The following is a 27,001-nucleotide window of genomic DNA, read 5'->3' as shown; positions in this document are numbered from 1 at the left end:
AGCTGATTCCGTTTTTCACACGATAGCCCTCCCCTGAATCATAGAACCTGAGAGTCGCAGGACACCTTAACAGCCATCAGTGCAGCCCAAACCCAGGGAGAGCAGCAGTGGGAGGAGCCCAGTCCCCATCCCATTCTCAGATGCCTCTCATTGGTATCACTTGGATATCAAGTCTAAAGTTCACTTCTCCTCTGAGCCTTCTCATCTCCAGCTATTTAAATGACAGTTTTCTCCACCTCCTCCAGGCGCAGGACAGTATTCTTGAACTCTCTCTCTGGTAGGAGCCTAAGTCCATGTCCCATGAAGATGTCAAGGGCCTCCTGTAACCCCTGCCTCCAGTGAACTTGTAACCTGGAGTCAGCTGTTCAGAGCTGGAAGAGACATTCAGATCATCCAGTTCCCTCATTTTACAGTGGAGGAAACTGAGGCACAGAGAAGGGGAGCAACCTGTCCAGAGTCACATACAAAGTCCTCAGTAGAGCCAGGGCTGGAGCCCAGGTTCCTGCTTCCTGGTCTGGTATTTATCCCTGTGCTGCCTCAAAGTGGGGAAGATCAGAAAGTGCACATGTATAGCCACAGAGAAGCACTGAGGACATGACTTCAGGACCAGAAGGTCCAGGGGAGATCCAGGCAGAGTAAGGACAGGGTGGAGTGTCAAAGTTGGTGATGGCTGTGGGCTGGTGAACAGGTTCTTGTGGGCAGTGCCTGGCCATTTGTCTGAAGATGGCATCTGGGCCAAGTAGTTCCAGCTTCATTGCAGGGATGGGAAGGGGTGAGAACCTGTTGGGGTTAAGCCCCAATACACATAAGTAGCAGTTGACCCACTCTGCCGGTTCCTTGTTTTTCAGAACTTTCCTCGGCCTCAACTTGCACTCAATTGTGTTGGTGGGAAGAGCTCCACAGAACTGATGCGACACCTGGGGTGAGTGAGTGAGTGAGTGTGTGTGTGCCTGGCTGCCCACAGATCAGAAAAAAACCAGCCTGGCAAGTGGATGAGCCTTGCCAGCAGCTGGCGTCTGAGCTTAGAGCGACCTAACTCAGACTACCCATAGCATTATGGTGCCATGACAGGCCTGGTGGGTAAGACACAGTCTTTGCCTTTAAGGAGTTCTTGTGGTCTAGTAAGTATAGTAGCAAAGGAAGACCACATTGAACCATACGTACAGGCTTATAGTGGGAAACCCAGAGCCCAGCTGGACAGTAAGGCTAGGGAGGCAGTCCCACCTCAGATGCAAGCATCTGAGTCATCCTGCCAGCTGAAACACCCAGAATTCTTTTGGAGAGGCTTAGTTTTGGACCCCTGAGTTCAAGCACCAGCCCTGCCATTAACCTGCTGTGTGACCTGGTGCAAGTCACTTCTCTCAGCATCTTTCTGTGGCCAGGGGATCTTAATTCTTTTTGTTGGGTTTGTTTTTTTTTTAATTCTTTTTGTCAAGAACCATTTGGCAGTCTAGTGAAGGTGTACACTTCTTCTAAGGATTCTGTTTTTAAATATTTGAAGGAAATGCCAGATTTCGTTTAGGGATTAGTAAAAATCAAGATTTTTTTTTCCCCATCCAAGTTCACAGACCCCCAGAGGCCTCAGGTTAAGAGCCGTTGGATGGTCTTGAAGGCCCCTTTCATGTATAATTCTCATTCCTCTTCCTGGTGAGCCTCAGAATTCAACCATTGATACTAGCTAGAAAATACCAAAAGGATCTAGTGAGAAGAGCCAAGGTCAGTGATGGCAGTGATGACCAGTGGTGTGACTTAGGTCAGTCCATCCAGCCAAAGCATAGGGCATGCCAGGCACTGTGCTGAGCACTCAAGAGAAAAAGACAAAAAACGAAGTAGTCCATATCTGCCAGCAGCTTACATTTCTTTTAAGGGAAATAACTTGTACATACATGAGTAAATATGAAATGTATACAAAGTAGACTCCAGGTAATGGGGGGAATGAAAGGTCAGGGATTGAGGAAAGTCATCAGACAGGAGGTGGTGCTTGAGCTGAGTTTTGAAGGAAGGACACTAAAAATTCTAAAAGACTGAAGTAAGGAAGGAATATGTTCCAGGCCTGGGGACAGCCTTACAGAGGCACAGATGTGGGTGGTCTGGCTGGATCAGAGAGTGCCCAAAAGGGAGTGGTGTGTATGAAGCCTGGGAAGGTAGGATGGAGCCAGAGTAGGAGGGCTTTACTTACCAAATAGAAGAATTTGCATTTTGTCTGAGAGGCAATAGAAAGCCATAGAAAGCTTTTTGAACTAGGGGGGTGGTGTGGCCAGATCTGGGTTTTAGAAATATCACATTGGCAGCCATGTAGAAGATGGGTTGGAAGGATGATGGGCCTGAGACCAGTTGGGAGAGATTGGGAAGTAAAATCCACAAAACTTGGCAGCAGGTTGAATACAGGGGATGAGAGCGGGTTACAAACCTAAGTGACTGGAAGGAGGCTAAGAGCAAAAGAGCAAACTTAGGGGGAGGGGGACTTTGGGAGAAAAGAGAATATGTTGTTTGGGACCTGCTGAGTGGAAGAGGCCTCATTTAGATGGGTATTTATCCTCTCCGTGTTTTGGGCTTTTTTGGTCAATAAAACAAAGTTGACGTAACCTACTTACCACTCCCATCCCCCACACATTGACTGACATGAAGCTTGTGAAAGAGTATTGAAAAATATGAAGTATTAAACAAATATGAGGCGGAATTTGGGAAGGATAATCCTCTTAAGAGGTTTAAAATTCTTCCAGATTTCACAGGAACTGAATGATGCATGGAAATGTTGCAAATGTTGCAAGATTTACTTCCCATGAAAGCCAGTGACATGGGATTAACTCAAATAATGAACTAATGGGATTGTAATAGTTGATAAGTAATTATAAGTTGTTTGAATTTTCTACACACCCTCTGCTTCCCTCTCTCTATAAGGCCTTCCAGTGTATCTGGAGCCTGAAAGAGCTTTCCAAATCTTTCCCCTAGTGCCCTTCTTGATGTGAGTGAACCTAGCTCCTCTTGGAACAATGAGCCAGGTTGCCAGTCTTAGTGTTGGCAGAGATCATCATTTGTTAGGCCCCCTCTCTCCCCTGCCTTTGGAGAATGGAATGGAGGAGCACCTCCCTCCCATCCCCACCTCCACCCACCCTGCAGTGCTGATCTAGGCAGGCAGTATCAAACAAACTGAGAGGCTTTGATCCCTCTCTTGAAGGGCTCCAAATGTAATTGGAGAAAAGAGCAGGATACACTAACAAGACTAATGCTTCTGAAGCTGTGGGTAAGAGCAGATGAAAACAGCCGATTCCCCTTGGTGCACATGGATCACAGTTTGACTAATTGAAACATTTTCCATGGGAGCTAGGTATCAAAAGGAAAGGTAAGTTCTTTTGAACAGTGAATAATTCCTTCCCACTCCTTGTTACTGATTTGTAAGCTTGGTTATTGTTCCTCAGAAGTCCTCCTCATACCCAATCAGCATATGTATGAAGGTGAGCCTCTACTGAGTCCCATGTAGCTGGAGGCCTCTAAGTATCCACTCAGCTATGAACCATGGTGGGGGAGGGGGCCTCTCACCCAAGGACCAGACCACGGGCAGAAGCACTGAAGAGGTAAATCACAGCCCCCTCCGCATTGGAAAGGACCTCAGAGGCCTTGTCACTCAACTCATTCTCCATCCGACCCAACCCATTCTCTGACAACTTGAGTCCTCTACTTCAGGTCCAAGTGGAAAAGAGAAACCAGCACCTAGGCCACCCATCCCATTTGTGGATTGCTCTCATTCCTAGGAACTTTTTCCTTCTGTCCAGTCTGAATCTGCATCTCTGCAGCTTCTACTCTTCACTCCTCATTCTGCCCTTTGTGGCCAAATCAAACAATTCTACTCTCTTTTCCATGCACTTTAAAAATTTAAAAACAGGAAGTACATTCTCCCCTAAGTCTTTTCCATATTGAGCTTCCTTGGTTCCTTCTGCTGAATGTTATATGCTGTGAACTTGGGGTTCTTCCCATTTCTGAAGACCCTTCTCTGGACATTCTCACTTCTCTATGACTTTTCCTAAAATGTGGTACTCAGGACTGCATGCAAGGCTCCATTCCTGGATTCCCAGTGAAGTGACCGTCTCCCTAACCCTGGATGTTCTGCCTCTTACTGTAGCTTAAGGTTTCCTTAACCCCCTTGGCTTCCATGTCACATGTTGTTCCATGTTGACTCACACTGAGCTTGTAGGCCATTAAAACTCCCAGATCTCTTTAGACAAACTGGCACAACTGGGCCATCTTGTCTGGTTGACCTTTTGAACTACCGTGTAAGACTTTCATTTTCCTCTGTATTGCATCTTATTCAGTTCAGCCCAGTGTTCCAACTTCTTGGAATTTTTTTGAATCCTAACTCCAGAAGTTTCAGGATCTCCCTGATGCCTCTAGGTGAAATACAAACTTGTCTATGACTAGTGCATTATCTGTCCTTCACTCATTTTGCAGATGAGGAAGCTGAGACCCTGGGAGGCTAAGTGACTTCCAGGATCATAGGATGATCATATGAGAGCTGGAAGTACCTCAGCAGCTGCCTAGTTCAGAGGTGTCTAACTCACTGTCTGGGGGATCTTCTAAGTCAGTACACACCAGCAAAGATCCATTTTTATTTGACTTTGGCTCCAATGATTAGTCCAACACCATCCCCTCTTTTGACCAATGAGGAAACCGAGCACCATGTAGGGTAAGTCCACGGTGACATAGGTAGCAAACGTCAGAGGCATGAAACAACCTGAATTCTCTCACTCCAGAGCAAGGGCTGTCCCCATTGTGCCAAGCTTCCCCACTAGAGAAGGACCCTTATCTCTTCTTTGGGACCAAGACAAGTTATTACCAAATATGTTTTTACCAGCTTTTATGAGGTACATTCCATCCCTCTCCAAGAGCCTATGAGCCAGATATTTGGCAGTTCATAGGATCTGTATACTAGTCTTAAGTTTTGCTAAAGGCAGACCTGAACTGTGCAAACTATAGACCAAAACAAGGAGTTGACCTTGTACATGCTGTCTTCAAGTTTGGAGAGTACTTTGTATATATCCCCTCATTTAATCTTCACAGCCAGATAGCAAAATGCTGTAGGTATTATTGTCTCCGTTTTACAGATGACGAAACAGAGGGTGAGAGAAAATAAACTAGTAAGCATCTGAGGCAGGATCCAAACCCAGTGCTCCCTAACTCCAGCATCTGTGCCTTGTCAACTTCACAACACTGACTCCTTCACCAGCACTATACCTCACAGAGGAAGGGCAGCAGAGAGAGTGCTACTCTTGGAGTCAGGAAGACTCATCTTTCCGAGTTCAAATCCAGCTGTGTGACCCTGGACAAGTCACTTCACCCTGTTCACCTCACTTTTCTCATCTGTAAAATGAGCTGGAGAAGGAAACACCAAACCTTTCCAGTATATTGGCCAAGAAGACCCCAAATGGGGTCATGGAGAGTCAGACACGAGTGGACAGTAACAAATAACACAGAGTAACTACTTAATAAATGATGGTTAATTGACTGACTCGAGGAAGGTATCTCTGGAACATCCCTTTCTGGTTGCCCTGCCCCAGCCTGATTTCCTCATTTTAGAGGTCATCTGATTTCACCTCCACCTCAATGACCTCAGTAACATGCCTGACAGTCATCCATCCATGGGTTGAATGTTTCCTGTAAGAGGCATTCACATGCTTCCTTGTAAGACCTGTCCATCTTTAGCTAACGAGCTAGGGTTCTTGTTTAAAAAGTTTTGTTTTGAGTTCTATTAGCAAGTGCACATGGATGTGTATTCAGAAGTGTTATCAGGAGCACAAGAAAAATAGTCATGCATGGTAAAAGCACAACACCTAGTTTATCAATGATGATACAAAGTATGGCTGAAATACACTATTCTCCCATTGTTCCCCAGCTGTGTCCCTTTGCCTTTGTTGTGTACAAAATGGGGATTTGTTGTTAGCTTTAAGTGCAAATCTGGGAGTGTGTATTGTTCTCTTAGTTATTTCTTCCTTCTGTTCTACTTCATATAAGTCATCCTGTAATTCTTTGAATTATTTGTCTTTTCTTATGGCACAATGATATTCTGTTATATTAACCTGCCATAATGATTTGTTCAGCCACTCCAGTCCATGGATACCTAGTTTATTTCCAGCATTTTGCTATTAGTACCTTTGAACAGGTCTCTTTTATCGATCATATTCACCTTAAGATATTATTCCAGTAGTGGTAAAGGCAAAGTGTCTGAACATTTCTGTCACTTATTTTGTAATTCTGTATTGCTTTCTAGAAATGTTGGACCAGTTCAAGATTCTACCAGATAGTGTGCCTGTTTTGCCACAGCTGCACCTGCAATCTTACTATCTTTTTTATTGTATTTGCCAGTTTGATGTAACGGGCAGAGTCTCAGAACTATTGGCTCATCATTTTCTCTAGAGGCAGTGTGGCTTAATGGATGGTGAGCTCTACAGAGAGTTAGGAGGAGTTGAGTTCAGTCCATCTCTGATATTTAACTAACTATGACCCTGGGCGAGTCACATCATCTGAAGTTCCCAGCACTGATGAAATCACAGTAATTTCTTCAGAGTTCCAGTTCTTTAGGAATGTATGAAAGATAGGATTATCACTTTCCCTTTGTTTTTCAGTCTTATGGTTTTGAAGAGGTCTTGGAGAGAGAATGTGGCCAGAGCAGTGTCTTAGACCACCCTCATTGAGCTCCCTCATTTTACAGGTGCCCAAGAGATGGGAAGGAGCCTGCTTTAGGCCACACAGGTTCCTAGTAATAGCAGAACCAAGGTTTGTATTTGATGTCCCAATGTTCTTCCCACATCATCCTTCTCCCTTCTATTCACCTGTGATCTATCAGCCATGTTGGTCTTGTTGACCAGTAAGCCAACATGGATATTGAGGCCTGGAGATCAGGCTGTAGCAGGATCTGTGGAAGGAACCCAGAGAAGAGAAGACTTAGAAGGAGGATTATAGCTTGCTATCCTGCCATATTTGAAGGGCTATTTGCTTGACCTCCAAAGAAAACTAGGACAAAGCTTGACCATAGAAGGGAGACAGATTTAGGAAAATGTAAGGGGAAGATTGCTGGCAGTTGTGGCTACCTTTGGAGGCAGGATAGGCTGCCTCAAGGGCTCTCTGTTCAGGAAGGTTCTTCAGGTGGAGGCCAGATGATGACTCACTGGCAATTCTGTAGAGGAAATCCCTAGTTAAGGGCTTAGCACTGTGTCCTAAGGTCCCTTCCTCAGGGCCTATCCAATTCCTTCAGTTTCTGTGATTCCAGGTAGAGTTGAGTGATGGAGCTTAGCATCACCTCCGATTCTGGGAATATTTGACTGTTCTTATGTGTGTGATAATCTACCAGTCATGTATTAATTAGGGGATGCTGTATAACAACAGCACCTTCAACATAGTTGGCACTTAGTAACTTAGTTGAATTCAGCAAACATGAAGGGCCTACCGTGTACAAGGATCATTGTGCTGGTCAGTGGACAAAGACAATAATGTTCCCCCTTTCCTCAAAGAAATTACATTCTACTGGGGAATACGACATGTACACAGATAAGGAAATGCAAAGTAACTTTTGAAGAAAAAGAAAATTTTCGACTGGAGAGGGGTGAGGAAGATTGGTGGATTAAAGATGTGTCTGAGGAGGTATGCTTTGAGAGAAACTGAACTAGCCTGTTGGGGCAGCTAGGTGACGCCATGGATAGAGTGCTGGGTCTGGAGTCAAGAAGAGTCTTCTTCATGAGCTCAAATCCAGCCTTAAGACACTTTCTAGCCATGTGACCCTGGGCAAGTCACCCTGTTTGCCTCAGTTTCCTCATCTGAAACAAGCTGGAGAAGGAAATGGCAAACTGTTGTGGTCTCTCTGCCAAGAAAACCCCCAATGGGGTCACAGAGAGTCAGACCCCACTGCACAACAACAGTAGGGCCAATCTGTGGCAGAAATGAAGTACTGTATAGAGCATCATTTGTAGGGTACTAGCCATATGCTTTATTGTGTGACTCAGACATCAAATGTCAGAGCTAGAAGGCACTTTAGAATACAGAGCACAGAATGTTAGCATAAACTGTCCGAGCTGAGGAGAGCCTCCTTTTACTGAAGAGGAAACAGAGTCCCAAAAAGTGTTGGCTTAAGTCATGCACCTCCTTGGTAGCAGAGCCAGGAGTGGAGCCCATTTCCCCCAGAGCTGTTCCAAACTGCCCCCACAGCAGACACGCTTAGAGAAGGCCTCCTCTCCAGCCCCTTATCTCTGCTGTTTCTCCAGGCATGGCGGCACCATGGTGACCTATGGAGGGATGGCCCGGCAACCCATCACAGCCTCAGTGGTAAGTGAGCACAGGACTTCCTTGCCATCCTGAGGTGGAAAAGGTGTCAGGGAAGAACTGGGCTCCCTCCCTGACACCTCAGACCAGGCCTTGGCATTTCCACCTTTCACTCTAATGCTCTGCTCTTTTCTGAGCCCTCAGTCTCTCTTCTGTGTGTCCACAGAGCTCATTCATTTTTAAGGACCTCAAGCTCCGGGGCTTCTGGATGACTCAGTGGAAGAAAGACCAAGGTACAGGTGAGTGGTGAATGACCCAAGCTAAGGCCAAGGGGCTGATAAGATGACTGGGCAGTGCCTGGGGAAGCCCATGGAGGCCTGCTGGACCCCACGGGAACGTGACTCTTTGCTGTTGTTCAGTCAGCATTTAGCACCTACTGTGTGCCAGCCAACAAGGAGGCCTGGCAGAGAGAAGGAAACATTGGTGTAAAGGCAAGAAGACCTGGGTTCAAGTCCCACTTCTGTCAGCCTGGATACGTAACCCTAAGCAAAACACTCACCATCTTCTTGTCGTAGGCAGCACTTTAAAATCATGAGATGGCAGAGAGGATGGCATTTATGGCATTAGCAGAGGACCTTTCCTCACCTGAGAGTTCCCTATAATCAGAATCACGGGGCCATTTCTCATCCCTGTTTCCTCTGTACCAGGTGCTGGAGATGCAAAGACAAAAACTCCTTCCATTCTTCAGGGGCAGAATGAACCTACCACACAGGAAGCACCTTAGACCAGAACCTGAGATTGTTAGGTTCCCAGCAAGTGAGCTTGAACTTACACCGAAGCATTAGAGCCAAGGGAAATGTGTACCCAGCTGGCCTTTGCTTACCCTCCTCCTGTCTCTTCCTAAAACCCAAGGCTAACCCTATAAACCCCAAGTGCAAGGGAAAGATGTACAGAGGAAAGCAGACTGGGGGCTGTGGATTGGGGGGCTTAGTTCCTATGGTCGCAGGAGGGCCTTGGGCGCCCCAGGAAGCAGCTAGCACAGCCCCAGGCCCATAGTTCTTCTTTCCTCCCCTCCCTGCTCTGTTGGAGGCATCCTGCCCTGATCTGGGTTTGCTTTCCTGTGGTCTGACCCGGCCAATGCGCCTGGCATCATGCATGGTGCTGATAACAGTGCCATTCACTCTGCCTGTCCTGGAGACAAAGAGCTCTGTGTGCCGTCTCAGCTGCTCCTCCCAGTGACTCTGGAAGGTATGGAGTGTAAGGACTTCACAGGCAATTCTCTCCATTTTCCAGATGAGGAAACTGAGGCTCATAGAGGGCAAAAATTTGCCTCAATGTGAACCCAGGTCTGTTACTGCCATCTGGTATTCTAATCTGTTACTGCATGCTGCCTTTCAGGGGGAGGGGTGCCCAGGCAGTGTACCCCACTGACAAGCCAGAGGCTTCCACAGTGGATAGAGCACTGGGCCTGGAGCCAAGAACATTGGCCTTGGGCACTTCCTAACTGGATGATCCTGGGCAAGTCACTTCACCTCTGTTTGCCTCAGTTTCCTCAACTGTAAAATCTTGTAACATTTGTAGAAGCACTTAGCCCAGTGCCTGGCACACAATAGGCACTGTATAAATGCTTTATTCCCCTCCCTCCTCTGTGTCCTGAATCTCCACCTCACACTAGGCTGCATTCCCGTCCACATCATTGTCAAAGTTGTTTTGCCTAAGTCCTATTGGCAACCACTGCCTTTGGGACCTCCACCCCAGAGCCCTGCTGGTCCAGCTGATCCTTTCTGTTTTATTTGTCTCTTCCCCCTTGAGATCTCTTAGGAGATGGGAGGGGATGGGGCTTTATAGAGAGGAGGTGTCCCTCCTGAAACTGCAGGGAAGGAGGAGCAGGCAAATTCATGCCAGCATCACAAACTGTCACAAATGCAGACCATCTCTGGAGCCCAGGAGGGCCTGGCCAGGCAAGGGGGCAACCATCGACTGCAGAAAAGCCTGGGCAGCTGCCACCCCCTCAGTTGCTTTTCCTTCTCTCTTTGGGGGGAGGGCACTGTGGACATGGCAAGGTTTAGAAAATGACTAATGCCTTAGAAGCAAATGAGCCAATATTTTAAGTTATTGTGAACTTAACAGAAACCATGGGTATTTCCATATATAAAGAGCAGGAAAACAGAATTCTAATCATGAACATTACCTGCAGCTTGTCGTTTTAAGTAAACAGAGCTGGACTCCAAAAGTCTTAGTGCAGTTTCAGACCTTAATAGTCTGTCGCATCTAACAATGTTGCCCTCACTGCCCTGCTTGTCTCTGTTCCCTCCTGAACTTCCTTCCCCTTTCTTCTGGATTGTTTTTACGTGTTTCATCGAAGTTCTCTGCTTTCTTTTTTCTTTTATCTCTCCTCCACCATTTTCTCCCCACAAAAAAATAAAAGTCTTCCCTTATAACAAATTTAGTCAAAATAAAATAAATTTACACATTGACTTTGTCTTAAGGGGGAAAACTAGATTTAAAAAAAAAACATGGTGAAGAAGTAGGCAGATTAAAGGAATTCCTAGTTTCCTCAAAGGTCATTTGAAGACAGTACTGATTTTACATTAGATTTTCCCCCAGAGTTGACACAGAAAATGATGAAGATCTGAATGTAGGGGAATTGAAGGAGCGTTGAATTTAGAGGAGAGGGCCTGGGCTCCCAACTTGCCTCAGTTATTGTATTCTTGTGTGATCGTGAGCCAGTTTCTTCCCTTCTTCCAGTCTCAGTTTCCCATACAATTAGCTCTGCATTACAGAGCCCTGTGACCCTTCCTCCATCCTCTCTCCTCCTCTCACAGACAAGTTGAAGGAGATGATCCTCACCCTGTGTGACTTCATCCACCGAGGGCAGCTCACAGCTCCGAACTGCTCAGAGATCCCACTGCAAGATTACCAGGTAGCTCTGGAGAACACCATGAAGCCCTTCATTTCCTCAAAGCAGATTCTCACCATGTAATGAGCCAGGAGGATGAGTAATTGGTATCATGAACCAGTGGTAGAGAGACACAGCAGGCCCCTCATGTCCTGTGGCAGCCCTTGGCCAGGTGTTGTCTCTGCCACAGCCTCTCTCTGGAACATTGCTGCCCCCCAAGGCAGGCCTGATTCTGAAATCAGGAAATAGGCCTTTCAGCCATTGCCTGGGCACCAGCCCTGGACTTCACTAATAAAGTGTGATTGCCCTTGTCTTTAACAGGAAGCAATGCTTTCCTTGCTGGTCATCTGGAGGCATCCACATGTTCTCACTTTTTGCTTTTCCCCACTTACTGCCCAGCATGGAGAGTCTTAAAAGTACCAGAAGTTTGGTCTGCAGAGGAGGACACTGTGTGATCCAACTCTGAGCTTTGTAGTTAGGAGCAAGGTGGGCATATGACCTGTAGGGGATGTGTATGCTATGCTGAGGGCTAGGACATAATCCTGGAAGTCAGAGGTGGTGAGGCCTCAGTATATGTCCTCTAGAGCCTAGATGCTGGTCCACCCTCTGAGGGTGGGTACAAAGTTAGTTCCCTGCCTCTGTCTTGATGGGGAGAGCAGTGTCCCTGGGTCTGCCTCACCTCCTTCCACCTTCCTCAGTTTTTTAACATCATGACCTATGTGACCTGTCTCAGACTCAGGGCTGCCTGGTTAGTATTCCTTCAGTACACTGAACCTGGTAACATTGCTGCTGGGTTTTCTGTAAAGCTCTATCCAGCCAGGCCAGTATTCGTTCCCCTGAAACCTCTAGCCCCCTCCAAGCCTTAGGGGGAAAGAACATGCTTGCAGGCCAAGTGGAAGAGGAGTCAGTCTTTGCTAGAATTGGGAGGCCACTCCCTCTGCTCTCCCCCCAGCCATGCCTGCCCTTTTGAGGGCCTAAGTACAGCCCTAAGGTTCAGTACCTTCACTTGGGGGAGAAGTTGTACATGAATTCAACCCAGAAGGATTCAGGTAGTTATCAAGACTGAGCAGAAGGGTCCTCCCCTGCTGTAGCACAAGCAAGGCAGTTTCCCACCTTTCCTTGTGTGATGAGCTCCAGGGACATCTGCCAGAGTGTAGTCTGAGCACGGGGGTATGTGGAGTTTCCATAGAGTCTTAGCTACTAAAGCTGAAAGTGGCACCAAGTCTTCACGGAACACCTTCCCTAGAGCTCTGGAGGCAACGTCTTGTCTGAAAAGTTACATTTTAGAACTGACAGCAGGAAAGTCCTCCCCACCTGGTGTTTGCATCTCCCCATCAACAAACACTGAAGCAATGTGCAAAGAACCTTGTGTCAGGTGCCCAGAGGGGAGTTCACTGAGAAGTGAGCTGGAGCTGCCCTCCAGGAGTTCCTTGTCTACTGGGGAGGCAAAGTAAACACAGAGATCTCCAGAATACAAAGTGGATAATACCATCAGAGGTAAAAAATTGCTGTGAGTTTTCAGGAAGGAGATGAAAGGTTCTTGGCAGTTGGGTTTTAAACAAGAATGCTGGGACAGATCTTTAAAAAGAATTTAGTGGAAATGAATGTAAAGTCTGGTGCTTGTGTTCCAAAACCACATTCACATGTGTGAGGTAGGAGAGGCATGGCCAATCATTATGATTGGCTGAAAAAGATCCAAGGGTCTTTGCGGACTTTGGCCTCAGTACACAGCCAAAAAAGCTGACCATATTAAGAGGTACAGTATCCAGGACTAAGGAGATAGGTGTTAGACCTGCTGTCCTCTGCTCTGGGAAGAACATATAAAGAATCTTGTGTTTAGTTTCAGGGGGACACTGATAAGCCAAAGGGTGGCCAGGATGATGAAACAAATCAGAGTCATGGCATCTGAAGGTAAGGTGGAGCAGGGTGTTTACCTGGAGAAGGGAATAATCTTGCTTTAAGCTTGGAAGCATCTTAATCATTACCTTTGCAGCATTACAGACGGCTCCTCTGAGGGGAAGGGCCTCCTCCTTGTGAAGGTCACAATGCCTACATGAATACTTGGTTATATTGATGAAGGTTCTATTGCAGGGACTCCTGCCTGGGTACAGATTGGACTTCCAGTGGTGACCAAGGTGTCTTCCAACTCTTGAAATTCTGCATTCATGCTCAGTTTAGTTGGAGTGTCAGGATACATGTAGCTCAGAAAATATGCTGGGATAAGACCATAAAGGGTGTTAAATGCTTGGAATTTGTGTGGGCACCATTGAAGGTTTTTGAATAGACAACCTGATCAGAGTTTTGCTTTAGGAAAATTCATCCAGCTGTATACATTGGATAGACAGGAAGAGAGAGACTGGAGGTGAAGAGAAGAGTTAGAATTCTTTTGCAGCCACTGGGCAAGAGGAAATGGAGACCTAGACTAAGGTGTGGGCGGTCATGATGAGAAGGAAAGGAGGCTGAGGCAGAATTGGCAGGATATCGTCAGGTGGCATGGGAGGGGAACTAAGTTAATGACTAGAAAAATCAAAGGAGCAGATTTGGAGAGAAAGATGATGAATTTGGTGTTTCAAGTGTCAGTGAGACATCCAGCTGGAGCTATCCCTTAGACTCTTGGAAATGGAAGGCAGGGCCAGGGAGAGTGATCCCAGTTGGAATACTAATTTGGAGTCCTGAAGCCTTGGGCAAATAAGAGCCAAGGGGAAGAAGTGAAAAGGAGAGAAGGTCAGAGGAGCCTTCATAATATCCAAACATTTCTCCAGTGATAGCACGGGATTCCAGCGTTCCATGAAATTTTAATGAGACTTCTGCAAAACTTCTGGTGGTATTTTCTCCTTCAAAACCTGGAATGATGTGTGTATCCAAATGCCCATTACATATGGCAGTTTGTGGAACAAATCTGAATTTTCTCTCATTTCTCTTCACATTTGCCTTGACTAGACTTTAATCCTTTTCATTTTGTGACATCAACCCCTTCAACAGTCTGGTAAAGCCTATGGATCCCTTCATAGAATGAGATTTTTTTAAATGAATAGAATGAGATACATAGAATTACAAAGGAAACCCAATTATACTAACGTACAATTATCAAAATACTAAAAAAAAAAATCACAGCCCAAGTGAAGCACCTCTGTCCTGAAGCCACTCCCCATATTTCAGACAAGCATTTATTTAAAGAGAACAACACATTTCAAGCCTTGAGTTGTTTCGTGACCAAGTTAAATTAGTTCAAGAAACAGCCTGTCTAGGGAACCACAATGAAACATCAGAGAGGTTAGAAACATTTGAGAAATTCAGTCCAACAGTCCTGTGGGGTCAGTGTTAATTATCTCCATTTTACAGAGGAGGAAACTGAGGCTGAGAGGTTAAGTGACTTGCCTGGTTAACAGCTAAATAAGTTTCTGTGGCACCATTTGAACTCAAGTTTTCTTGACCTCAAATCCAGCATGATGTTCAGTGTGCCACTTAAGTGAGTTGAAAATCATCAGTCTAAAGGTGGATAAGACCTTAGAGGTCACCTGCCTTAGGCCAGACTCCCTAATTTTACAAATAAGGAAACTGAGGTCGACCAAAGTTAAGTCCCTCATTCTTCTCAGAGACACCTAATACCAGCCTGTGGTTTGGATTTTCCTTGGAAGATTTAACGTCCTTTAAGAGGTTCTGAATAAATATTCCCCTCCCTGTGAGACCTATATTTATGTGTCATTATCGCAAGAGGATGGATGCTTACTATGCAGGAACTATGAGGGCATCCTTTTTTCTTTCCCCCATGAAATATCTACCAGGAAATACCCTTCTTTCTCTAGGTATAATTTCTGAATGCTTAATCTTGGGAGGAGTGAGTACAACCCTGTTTATGCTATGAGCTTCTGTAGGAACACTCTCTGTTCCAGTGGGGACTTTCTCTCGAGCTAAGAAAATCCACTCTCAGGAATACAAGTTTCTAATCTGCTCAGAAGCAGACATTGAACATTCCCCCAAAGGATGGGGAATTGCAAAAGTATGGCCTTGCCATGCCAGATGGGTGGGTATAATGGGGTGAAGATGGAGGTCACTGGAGTTAGGAAGACAGAAATGGTGAGGCCAATGTGTTTGAAAAGTTCATTAACATAGTACCTTGAGGTTCCTGCGGATGCTGACAGAAGGGAGCAGTAGGGAAGGCAAAGAAAGGCCAAGCTAGGGGCCAAAGTCCCAGTGATTGGCAGCACTGAGTGTGGGAGAAAGATGTGATCAAGTGGCTTGTTCCCTGAAATAATTAAACTTGCACTTGACCCCAGAGAGTTGTTCCCGCTACAACCAGTTGGGTGGAAGGAACAAGGAGATAGATTTTGAGCCCATATTTGGGGAAAAATGCCCCCCAAAAAGAGGCGACCCATCTTGGTCAGTACAGCACTGAGCTTGGAATCAGGAAGCCCTGGGCTCATATCTTACTACCGACACCAGCTGTGTGATCATGAGTGACAAAAAAAATCAATCTCTGCCTCAGTTTCCTTCTCTGTAAAATGAAATATTTCACAATACCTGTTGTGCCCACCTCAAGAGTTGTTGTGAAAATCAAATGAGATGATGCCTCTGAAGTGCTACATAAATGTCAGTTGTTATAAACCGTTAGAACTTCTCAGAAGTGGAATGAGCTACCTAGTGAGATACCAAGTTTGCCATCCCTGGAGTTGTTCATACAGAAGCAGGATTGTCAGGAGTGTTGTAGGTGGGGGTCCTGCTTGGCTGTGGATTGGGCCAGATGATTTAAGAAGAGATTGGAATTAACAGCAACAAATAATGCTCTGTCCCCTTGACCTCTCCCCTCCTTCAAACCCCAGGGTAGTTGAAGCTGGGCTAAAGGCGGTGTTTATCCCCAGGCTATCAGGATTGCTACTAACCCAGGGTGAGTTGGGACTAGGAGAGAAATTTGCAGGAGTTAATTTTGTTTCTGAGACTGCCCCCTGCCTCTTTTCAGAATCTCTTCTTCCCCCTCCTGTGCAAGTCTCTCAGATCGAAAGGAATAAAGGCAGTGTGGAACCATGAAAAGAATGCTAAATCCATAGTCAGAAAACTGGATTCAAATCCCTACTTATTACCTGTAACCTTGAGACCCTTAACCTCTCTAGGCCTCAGTTTCCGAATCTGTAAAAGAAGGAAGTTGGACTAAGTAGCTTCTAAGGACCCTTCCAGCATTAGATTTATGATCCTGTGGAACTGTGGCTGTGGGGTTCCAGGTATCATGGCAAACAGGGGAGAAGGGCAAGAAGGGCCTGGGAAGGCCTACCCTTTCAGATTTGCCCTCAGCAAAGCAGGTTAAGGGAGGTGTGGGATGGCAAAGTAGCAGACAAGGGAACTCCTCTTCAGCAGGGGACTAACAGGCATGGCGCTGTCAGCCAGCCCTTCATTGACTGTACTGGTCACTTTCAAACCTGGCTGTTCTCCTACCTGAAATAAGGGACCACCTTTCCTCATGTGCCCATTAACCCCTACCCTGCTGAGTTTTACAATACCTTAAATAAAGCACTATTCCATTTGCAAAGCATTCTTAATTGATCTCTTGTTTTTACATCATCTGTCATTCGTCACATTCATGATGCACGTAAAGTTTTCTGTTTCTCATTTGATAAAATTTTCAAATTCAAGGTGTGGGACATTTTTTAACCTCAGGACCCCCTCTCCTTTTATACTCTTAAAAGTTGTTCATAATGAAGAGCTTTTGTTTTTGTTGATTACATCCATTGATATTTACCAATGTTAGAAATTAAAACCGATAAATTTAAAAATATAAATTCATTTTAAAATACTAAATCTATCACATGATAAAATATATTTTTATGCAAAATAACTATTTTATCCAAAAAATTAAGTGAGAAGAGTGACATTGTTTTATATATTTTAGATAATCTTTGAAGAGATTCAAATTCTCATATATACTTCTGCATTCAATATGTTGTTGGGATTAAGGTCTATGAAAAAAATGGTCTCACACGGATATGTATTTAGAAAAGGGAGGAGTATTTTTAATGAACAAATAACATCTTACTCTTATTATGGAGAATAATTTTGACCCCAGGAACACTAGAGATCTGTGGTCCACAATTTGGGAATTGATGCTGTAAAGTTTTCAATTAATATTAAATTGTTTATATTGTTCTTTACTCCATGTTAACCCTTTGTGTCACCTTAACTATTGCTTTCAATTACTGGTCAAGGTAAGTTCTCATTTCTGATGTGCCTTTCTTTTCCAGATTCGCTTCCGTAGGTTTTAATTGGACAATATGGTACTCAGGTTTTCTTTTACATATGCCATTTAAATACAGTATTGACATACCCCGGCAGTGCTTTTCCACAGATCCTTGATTACTCTTTCCAGTTGTTTCCACCATGGTGATGGGTGATGGCTGCCCTTAGAGGTATTCCTTTATATCTCTACCTTTCCATGGCAGTGACTGCCACATGTACCACTGGGCATAAATCCTAAAATGTTTTTACATTTTCCATCAAATATTGTGAGGATGATCTCTTGATGGTGGTTATTGCAGATACCAGCTTCTTTTAAATTGATATGTGGATCTATAATTGGTCTGCTACTTAGATTCATGCTGTCAAACTCCAAAAGGGCTTTTGGAATTCCAGTGTAAGTTTGCCCATCTCCTTTTCTAAATCATTTGAGATGTTGCTTGTCTTTGTCTGTTTCATTACTAGGTACAATTAGGTGTAATTTCTTCAGTCGGCATTAAGTAAAGATTTTAATTGATTTGAAGGTCTACATTGTTTTCCTTCCTCAAGAGTTAGTAGTTCCTTGATTACATAATCCTGTTTTGAGAAAGCTCAAGGGATGTGGCTTTTCTTTAAACTGCCCCATACTTGTCCGTAGTCCATTGGAGTTGAGGACACTGGGGACAAAAAGCAGGAGGAAACCCTTGACTTAACAACTGATAAGATCTATTTTCACTTTGCTTCTGACATAGCATTGGAACATAGTAAAAGCATTCATGCTTTCAGCTGACCTCATCAGCGCCATCTGCACCAAAGCATTTCCAGTGAGTCAGGTATTGGTACTTCTGATTTGTTCCTCTGTATCTTGCCTTTGGGGGACCTGAATGTGAAAGAACAGTATTGACACGGCTGTGTTCTGGTCAAGATGATCATCACAGTGGTTTCAAATAGAGTTTGCTTACTATCCTCATTTGCCCTGTATATTTCTTAGATTTGTTGAAGTTTCATCACGTACTGAATACTGGCATGCCGAGTGGGTCAGTCTAGTCTATTGGCAGAGATTTTCAGGCCTCCCCAAATGTCATAGTCTCCGAGTTCACAGAGGTTGTACATCATCCTAGATGGCATTGCTGACTTTGCCTTTTCACCCTCATCATGAGATATGGATGATGGATTGGGCTTTGAGGGGTTTTCATCATCAGAGCTTCATTAGCCTTCTAAAGGCTAATGCTTGCACTCTACCAACCAGTATTATTATGAGACTTCAAATGAGCTTGAAATGATACATAGACTACTGGATGTTTCAGCTACTTTAATGCCCTTTTCTGCACTGAGATGAGGACAAGAGGGCTGAAAGATCCTGAGCGTAGAGAAAACAGCCCAAGTCAAGGAGCCTTAGGAGATGCCTCCTCAGAGCAGGACTAAACCAGATTGGGAGATCCTAACCTGGACTCAGGCTGGGATGACGCTAAGAAAGCAGGACCTGAGCCTGGCCTACTGGCTGCTCTTTGACCCCAGCTCCAATCCTGACGACTTAGCTTGATGGGGCCAACCCCAACTTCCCAGGCTAAAGGATACTTTTTCTGACACTTGGACCCTCTCTGTGGCAGTGGTTCCCCAGGCTCTTCCTAGACTATAGAGTAAGCAACACAAAGGGAGGGGTGCACCTGAGCCCTGCCAGGCCCTACTTCATATTTACAATTACCCCTGGGAAGACTTGTGACTGCAAGTGAAATGTTGGCAGACATCCTCTCAAACTCAGATTCTGTGATGACAGGATTGGCAGCAGCAACAGCTAGAGGCTCATGTTCTCTTCCCTTCACTACAAACTCATACCACTCAAATCCTAGGATAGGACCCCTTAATATGATGAATGATAGAATGTATGCAGTTCTGAGGTAGGGCCAGGGATTCAGCTCCATCCCTGAGGCATGTCAGGGGCAGGGAGAGGGGAAAGGTTCTTCCTCAGAACATCTGTATTGCCCTTAACCTGGGGGAGTCACAGGAACAGTTTTTAGAAGTCAGTGAGGTTGTGTGTATCTGGTGTTAGTCCCACCCACCTTCCCCTTTCAGAATCTCCTCCCTTGACCTGTGAAACAAAAAAATGAAGCTGTAAATGCAGGGTTTCAGGTCTGATGGCAGAGAAGAGAGAAGGGGAGTTGAAGGGCCCAGTGGAGTCAGCCTTCCCACAATTATCACATTCCATCTCAGCCTAGAATGATACCAGTGAGGGGGAAAGGAGCAGACAGAGGAAACTATTTAACAGTGAGCTTCTACTATTTTGTTTTTTTAAATATTACTGATACCTTTTGTTTTTGTATCATTCACTTCCAAATGTATCCCTTCTTTCACCCTTACCCAGAGAGCCATCCCTTATAGCTAAGCTAACTGTAGCAGTCTGACAAATCTGGAGTACCCCCGCATGGCTTCCATTCACCTACACAACAGGAAGGAAGGAAGGGAGGGAGAGAGGAAAGAAGAGGAAGAAAGGGAGGAAGGAATGGAGGGTGAAAGTAAGTTCAGCAAATAATACCTCAGCTAAGTCTGCCTGTCTGGGCAATGTTGCTCATCAACAGTCCCCTACCTCTGCCTATTGTGTGTTCTTAATATTGACAGCAGGGCAGAATAGTGGAATGAATCTTACATTGGAAGCCAAACAATCTGAGTTGGAATTCTGGCCCTGCAACTTATCTTTTTTTTTTTTAAGTTGTATTAGCAAAAAATTGTTTTGACATTACAGCCTTTTCCAGATCTCACACACACACCATGAGAGTTCTTTTATTAAAAAAAAAAAAAAGTAAAATCAATCAGACAGTACTGTGGCCTCATCTGAAAGTGCTTGCAACATTCTACACCTGGAGCCCCCAATATCTATATTTAAGTGTCTTTTTTATTTTAATCAGAGAAATCCATTTTCTCTCTCCCTTGTCTTCACCACTCCACTGGAACAAAAGAGAAAAAGAAAAACACCTTGTAACAATTATAGCCAAGCTAAACAAAATCCCTTGTTTATGTGTAAATATATATACACGTGTATATTATATATTATATGTATATATATGTGTGTACATATATATATGTATATATATGTATATATATACATATATATATATATACATATACCTATACATCCATGAATTTCTGCACCTCTGTCAGGAGGTGGAAAATAGATTTCATCCTCTGGACTCATAGATGGGCACGGGATTGATTAGCATCCTTACAGCTTTCAGAGTTGTCTTTATGGTGTTTTATTATAGTAATTCTTCTGGTTCTCATTTCATTCATTTTGTAAAAGTCTTTAGGACTGTTCATTTCTATAATAACAGCTAACATTTATATAGTGTTTGCACTGTGCTAGGCTGTTTTCAAATGTTATTTGGTCCCCACAACAACCCTGGGAGATAGAGGCTATGATTATCCCATTTTACAGTTGAGGAAACGGAGCCATACAGGGGTTAAGTGCCTTGCCCAGGATCACCTAACTAGCAAGTCACTGAGGTCATATTTGAACTCAGGTCTCTGACTCTGCGTCCAGGGCGCTAGGCACTTCAACACCAAGTAGTGTTGTACAGGCAGCCTGGATGCGGAGAGAGGTAAGTGATTTGTCCATGGTCACATATCTGGGGATCAGAGGCTTTGCCCAGCTCCACATGTCCTCTGTAACACTGTAATGCCCTCATTCCCCCTCTGAAGAACTAGGTCTCCTCTTCTTTAAAGTAAGGGGATTGGACCAGATGGAGGTCTTATGTTCCAACTCTGACATTGCAGTGCTTTTTTTTTAAGTTTCAGGCACTTGAGAAGGGAGAAGATTGGTTTTGTTGAGTGACCTTCTGACACTCCCACTGTACTGTTCCATATGGCTTCCTTGGTCTCAGAAGGCCAGCCCATGAGAGCAAGGGCAGAGGGAGGAGATCTCCTTCTCCACCCCGTCCAGGGCTTCTGGCCTTGAGTGCTGAGTCTCCAGCTTGGCATTCGGATTGAGGCGGTGAGTCAGGAGAGGATTCAGGTACCAGCTCACAGCACCTAATCTCTAGGATATAGTTAGAATGCTCCCTTCCCTGCCCTTCCAGAGTCATCCCCTACCAAAAAAGAGAACTGCATACAGCCCCTTCTTTAAAGAGCGCATTGTCTAATGGGGGGGGGAGGGGACAACATACAAAAAACTTTGTGCAAACAAGCTATATACTGCACAAGATAAATGGGGGGGTAGTCTCAGGGAGAACACACAGAGCTAATGAGGTCTAGCAAAGACTGCTTGTAGAACATGGGACTGTAGCTGAGGCTCAAAGGCAGTCAGGGAAACCTAGAGATGGAGATGAGAAAGGAGAACATTCCAGGTCTTGGGGACAGCCAATGGAAATGCCCAGTAGAATGTCTTGTTCAAGGAACAGTAAGGAGACCAATGTCACTGGACTGTAGAGAATGTGAAAGGGATTAACACATGAAGGAATGAGAGAGGCAGGAAGGAGTCAGGTCATGAAGGGCTTTAAAAACCAGAGAATGTTCTATTTGATCCTGCAGATCCTGGGACCCACTGAGGTTAAGTGATATATTTTAGGAAGAACACTTAGCTGAATGGAGCATGGAACTGGAGTGGGCTCTGAGGTGATAGGGGCCTGCACCAGAGTTGGTGCAGTGTTGAAGCAGAGAAGGGGCAAAGGTGACATGGACAGGCCTTGGCAACAGAGTGGATAATGGGAGGGGAGAGTTAGTGAGAAGTCCAAGAGCTTGAGGGATGGGAGAAAGGCATTGCCCTCCACAATAACAAGAAGGGAGGGAAATTTAAGGAGTAAAACCTTTGTTTTGGACACACTGAATTTAAGATGTCTCCTAGACATCCAATTAGAGATATCTAATAGGCAGTTGGATATTCCAGACTGAGGGTCAAGAGAGAGACTGGGGATTTTACAAACAGACTTCAGAATGGTCAGCATAGAGATAACAAATCCGTGACAGGTCATAAGATCACTGAGTGATATCATATCGAGGGAGAAGAGAAGAGGGGCCAGGACAGAGCCTTTGGGGTCTCCAGGGTTAGTGGGCATGACCAGCAAAAGAGACTGAGGAGCAGAGAGTAGGAGGAGAACCAGGAGAGTGTCAGCAAAACTTACAAGAAAGGTGATCAAGTGTCCAAGGCCACAGAAAGATCAGGGAGACCTTTCTCCTAAGGTGAAAGATTGGGCTCCTGACTCCTGTTCCACTATGATAGACTATCACCCCACAGCCCTGCCTTGGGCTGGATTTAAAATCAAAGGACTTGGGTCTGAATCCTAATTGGCCACGTTCTGTATGATCTTGACAAAGTCTCTATCTTATCAAACACCTGCTACGTGCCAAGTACCAACAGAACGAATAAAACATCCCAACTCACAAAGAGCTTCCTGAGGGAGACAAGGACATACTTAGGTGAATACAGAATAGAGATTTTTCTCTTCAGGTCTAACGAGGAAGAGTTGCTAGGACGGATCCTGACAGGCAGGTTGAAGACAAGCTTCTACGTGTACATGCTCACCAGACCAACACAAAATAGAAAAAGGCAGGTGATTGGGGAGGTAGGCAAAGGAGAATGAAGAAAGGGACTGGGAATGATGAAAGGAAGCCCAAACTGGAAATCAAGGAATGCTCCCTGGAGGTGAGCAGGGTTTCTAAACATGGGAAGGGACACATGGGAGCAGAGGAGAGACATGAGGAATATTCACAGAGGCTCAGAGTTGCAGAACAAAGTCTCACATATAGGTGGGGATCTAGCCTCTGCCAGATTGCCAGTGCTCTATCCATTCCACCACCTAACTGCCTTAGCTAGGGCTCTCAGTGAATAGAGAACCAACCCTGATGTCAGGACCTGAGTTCAAATCAGCCTCAGACACTTCCTAGCTGGGTGACCCTGGGCAAATCACTTCACCTCCATCTGCGTCAGCTTCCTCAACTATAAAGTGAGCTGGAGAAGAAAAAGGCAAACTCACTCCAGTATCTGCCAAGAAAACCAAACTGGGTTTCGAATGGGACAGGACTGACTGAACAAGGTGAACTGTTGACTAATTAATTAATCACCCTTAAAGGACAACTAATTCAAAACCTTCATTTGTCAGATGAGGAAATTTAGGTCCAGAGAGGTCAATACCTTGCCCAAGGTCACACAAGTAGTAACTGGCAGATCCAGGATGCAAACTAAGATCCAGTGACCCCAAGTTGGGCACTGTTTCCACTGAGCTATATGGCTATCCTCCCTCAGCTTCTCAGTGTGCACCCCAAAATGTAATGGCACCGACTGAGCACAATATTTCAGATACTGCCTCACTAGGGACTGCTGGCTGAGAGAGTTTGGCCCAGGGTCAGCCAGACCTGAGTTCAAATCCTGCCCAACCCTAGCTGTGTGACTTGCCAAGTCACTTAATTTCTGCTTGACTCACTTTCCTTATCTGTAAAATAGAGGCGCTTCCGGACTGAAGATAAAATGAGATGTGGTAGAGTCCTCTGTAACCCTTAAATCAGGAGCGGCTAGTCCTCTCCGGCTTCATGCTCACCGCCGCCCTGGGAGGTGGGTGCTGCCATGATCCCCGTTTGACGGCTGAGGACACAGACAGCCAGGGCCCACGGCCAGCAAGCGCCTTCCTGCTCCCGGTCCTGGGCTCGATCCACAGCGGGCAGCACACGCTGGCATCCAAGACCAGCCCCTCCACTGACTGAGAAGGAAACGGCGCCAGGCCCAGCGCGGCCCATCCGAGGACCTCCTCCGGGGGCCGCAGTCTTTCCACCGCCCCCACGGACTCCAAGGGAACCGTCTTAAATAAGCTGCGAGGAATCGAACCGAGCCCTGGTCAGAGGGCCCGGGACGGGCTCCTGCGGCGGGGGAGCTCCCCATCGGTGGAAGGATTCGAGCAGAGGCTGAAGGAGCATGCGCCTCGGGGGCGGCCGTGGGACCCCCGCACCCCGGCAGCAAGAGACTGCCGAGTCTGGAAGAGCGGAGAGCTGGAAGCAGCGGCCGCCCCAGGCGAGGCTCGCCCGGCGGCCGAAGCCCGCTTGCGGAAGTGCCCGGGGAGGAGGAGGGGGAGGGGCAGGGAGGGCTGACAGTCACGTGGCCTCCGTCCCTCCCTCCGCTCTCTGACCCGAGCGGAAGGCCGGCGCGGGCACGCGCGCGTCTCTTCCTGCTCTCTCTCCTCGTTCCCCTTAGGAAACGGCGAGGGGCGGGGCCAGGAGGGCTCGCGGCGGCGCGCGCGCTGCGTGTTCGCGTGCGTCTCCCGGATTCGGCTGCGTCCGCCCGCCCGCCCGTTGCCGCCGTCGTCGCCCCGCGGTCGCTGTTGCCGTCGCCGCGCTCCAGCCTCGTCGCGGACAGCCAGCCGGCCGCCGCCTGAGGGGGTGGGGTGGGTGAAGCCGCCGCCGCCGCCGGGATGCCGCGGGTCTACATTGGCCGCCTGAGCTACCAGGCTCGGGAGCGGGACGTGGAGCGGTTCTTCAAGGGCTACGGGAAGATCCTGGAGGTGGATCTGAAGAACGGGTGAGGCGGGCGGCGAAATGGCGGGAGAGAGCCGGCCGGGGCCGGCGGGGGAGTCGGGCCCCAGAACGCCGGGGAGGCCGTGGGGCGGATCGCGCGAGGGGCCGGCCACTGGACCGCCTGGCCCTGTCGCTGCCGCCGCCACCGCCGCGGCGCCTCGGGGGGCCGGAGTAGGCCCCGGGTTCCGACTGCGCCTGCGCGGAGCGGAGGCTCGGGGCGGGCGGGGGAAGGGATGGGGAGCGGCCCGGAGGACCTGGGATCTGGGTGGGATGGGGATAAAAGGAAGCAGGCCGGGGGGGCCGGGGCGGAGGAGAGCAGAGGAGGGGAGCACCGGGGTGGGGGGACCGTAGTGCTTCGTTTGCCGGGGAGTAGGTGAGCGCTAGCTCCCTGCGCCCCGAGGCGCGCTGGAAATCAACAGCTAGGACTTCCTGTCCCCTTTTCAACTCCCCCCAGAATAACGGATCAGACGGGTCACCACGCGTCATCCCGGGGCAAGCGACCTCTGGCAGGGAGGCCCTGGTAGACCTGCCATGTGCCACGCTCATTTGGGCGGGAGACTCGTGTCCAGTTAGTCTAGTGACACTTTACCAAAGTATGGCCCTGCTGGGACGAAAGCCCTCACCATTCCCTTCCCAGGGTAAATCATCATCTTAACTCCTTCTCTTTAAAAGCTCCATTCAGAGTCTCCTTGCTACCTGTGTTTGAATTCTCCAGTGTTACTGAAGAGTGCTTATGGTTAGATGATTTGCTTTTAATAACCAACTCGGCTGTTGTCTGTAATGGGACTAAGGGGCACACTTTTGAATATTTTTTAAACTTACTGGCCCCCAAAGAGCTGCCTGAAAGGATATTTTTAATGGTTCGTTCTGGCAAAACTGATCCAGAAGAAAGTTTATTAGATCAGGAGTTAAAATGTGAAGAGGCTATGTGAAGCGTACAGGGATTGAATTTACTGAAGTGAGAACCGAGGGGAAAAAACAGGGACTTACAACATTTATGTAAGAATATGTGAATGGTAGGACTTGGGAATGAGGGAAACTATATAAAAATGAAAAGACAAACTTGACTTTGACTTCATTTAGTCTCTGAAAGTTAGCTTTCCAGGGATACCTGGGTAAGGGTGGGGGAAAAGGGCAGGGAATGAACTATTCCTTTGCTACGAGTCTAATGTGCCTGCAGTTTATTCCTTCATGTAATACTAGCAGCTGTTACTTGATAGATTCTGAAAGATAGTTAAATATAGATTTCATATTGTGGAAAAATTGGTTGCTCTTAGATACTACAAAATAGTTGTGAGTTTAAAAGTTTACTGGGAGGTGATAATGAAAAGGAATCATCTGGGAGAAAATTCATTGGTAAAATGTTGGTCATTCTCTTCATACATAGTTAAATAAAATTGCCCTTTTGTATAGAGGAGATCTTTGAGGATTTAAGACTTATCGCATGTGTGTTCTTGGTCAGGCTAATGAATATTTCTTAGTGTGAATTGGGCTGATGCATCAGGTTAATGTTTCAATGCTTTTTACAGAGTCCAGCTAAGTTGAGTGAGTACCATTAAGGAGATTTAACTGGGATCGGGTCATAGGTCTCCCCCTTACTTTCAAGCAGCTGAAAAAAAAATACATGATTTTTGGTCGATACCTTTTTGAGCTCCTACATGATACAGGGGGTGAGTTGGTAGTGCGCTGTTCAGACTGTTCTTCTGACCGGTTTTGTTGATGTTACACAACAGGGTGTATATACAGCACTGATACAGTATTATGTGAGAGTATAGAACAGTGAGGGATGACTGTGCTTTCATATAGAGCTCAATATATAGTTCAAATAATAATAATAGCCCACAATTACATAGCGTTTAAGGTTTGCAAAGCACTTTTTCTCACAACAGCCCTGTGAGGTAGGTGAGGCAAGTATTATCCCCATTTTACAGATAAGGAAACTGAGGCTCTGAGGAGATAAATGACATGTCCGTGATCATAAAGCTGTTAAGTATGTTAGAATCAATCTAGGTCTTTTTCTCTATATCCAGCATTTTATCTACTACATCAAGCTGCCTTTTAGAGTTAAGATGTGAACATTGTTATAATGCAGAGGTAAACATTATGTACTACTGACTTGGAGAGGAGGAGGTGCTGTGAGAAATATGCTCTCCCCCGGGCATG

The 27,001-nt window shown here is 46.2% G+C and overlaps 2 protein-coding genes and 1 long non-coding RNA gene across 8 annotated transcripts in view; 2 read left to right on the top strand and 1 right to left on the bottom strand.

Annotated features, from left to right (window-relative positions):
* MECR (mitochondrial trans-2-enoyl-CoA reductase) overlaps window positions 1-11,464 on the top strand; it is a 41,667-nt gene extending 30,203 nt beyond the window's left edge. For 4 of the 5 annotated variants that reach the window (XM_072609617.1, XM_072609620.1, XM_072609621.1 and 1 more), the window contains 4 exons: window positions 849-922; window positions 8,250-8,310; window positions 8,474-8,546; window positions 11,073-11,464. In XM_072609617.1, the coding sequence (XP_072465718.1) occupies window positions 849-922; window positions 8,250-8,310; window positions 8,474-8,546; window positions 11,073-11,230 (366 nt within the window). In that variant the 3' untranslated portion in view covers window positions 11,231-11,464. Of the gene's footprint in view, window positions 1-848; window positions 923-8,249; window positions 8,311-8,473; window positions 8,547-8,954; window positions 10,725-11,072 lie in introns of those variants that run through there. The other variant, XM_072609619.1, reaches the window with a different exon arrangement.
* Window positions 11,465-15,870: 4,406 nt separating this feature from the next.
* On the bottom strand, window positions 15,871-24,525 carry LOC140504543 (uncharacterized). 2 transcript variants are annotated; one of them, XR_011967142.1, is made up of 2 exons: window positions 23,758-24,525; window positions 15,871-20,289 (listed from the first exon to the last, which is right to left on the bottom strand). It is a non-coding gene; the product is annotated as an uncharacterized lncRNA (long non-coding RNA). The 2 variants fall into 2 exon arrangements; XR_011967143.1 differs by having other exon boundaries at window positions 15,871-19,436.
* Window positions 24,526-24,548: 23 nt separating this feature from the next.
* SRSF4 (serine and arginine rich splicing factor 4) overlaps window positions 24,549-27,001 on the top strand; it is a 31,080-nt gene continuing 28,627 nt past the window's right edge. Inside the window, exon 1 of the mRNA XM_072609616.1 lies at window positions 24,549-24,842. Within this exon, the coding sequence (XP_072465717.1) occupies window positions 24,736-24,842 (107 nt within the window). The 5' untranslated portion in view covers window positions 24,549-24,735. The remainder of the gene's footprint in view (window positions 24,843-27,001) is intronic.

This window comes from Notamacropus eugenii, chromosome 5 (assembly GCF_028372415.1).
Source record: "Notamacropus eugenii isolate mMacEug1 chromosome 5, mMacEug1.pri_v2, whole genome shotgun sequence".
Classification (NCBI taxonomy): Eukaryota; Metazoa; Chordata; class Mammalia; order Diprotodontia; family Macropodidae; genus Notamacropus; species Notamacropus eugenii.
The sequence above is the reverse complement of the archived record's forward strand: the minus strand, read 5'-3'. Positions and strand labels throughout refer to the sequence as shown.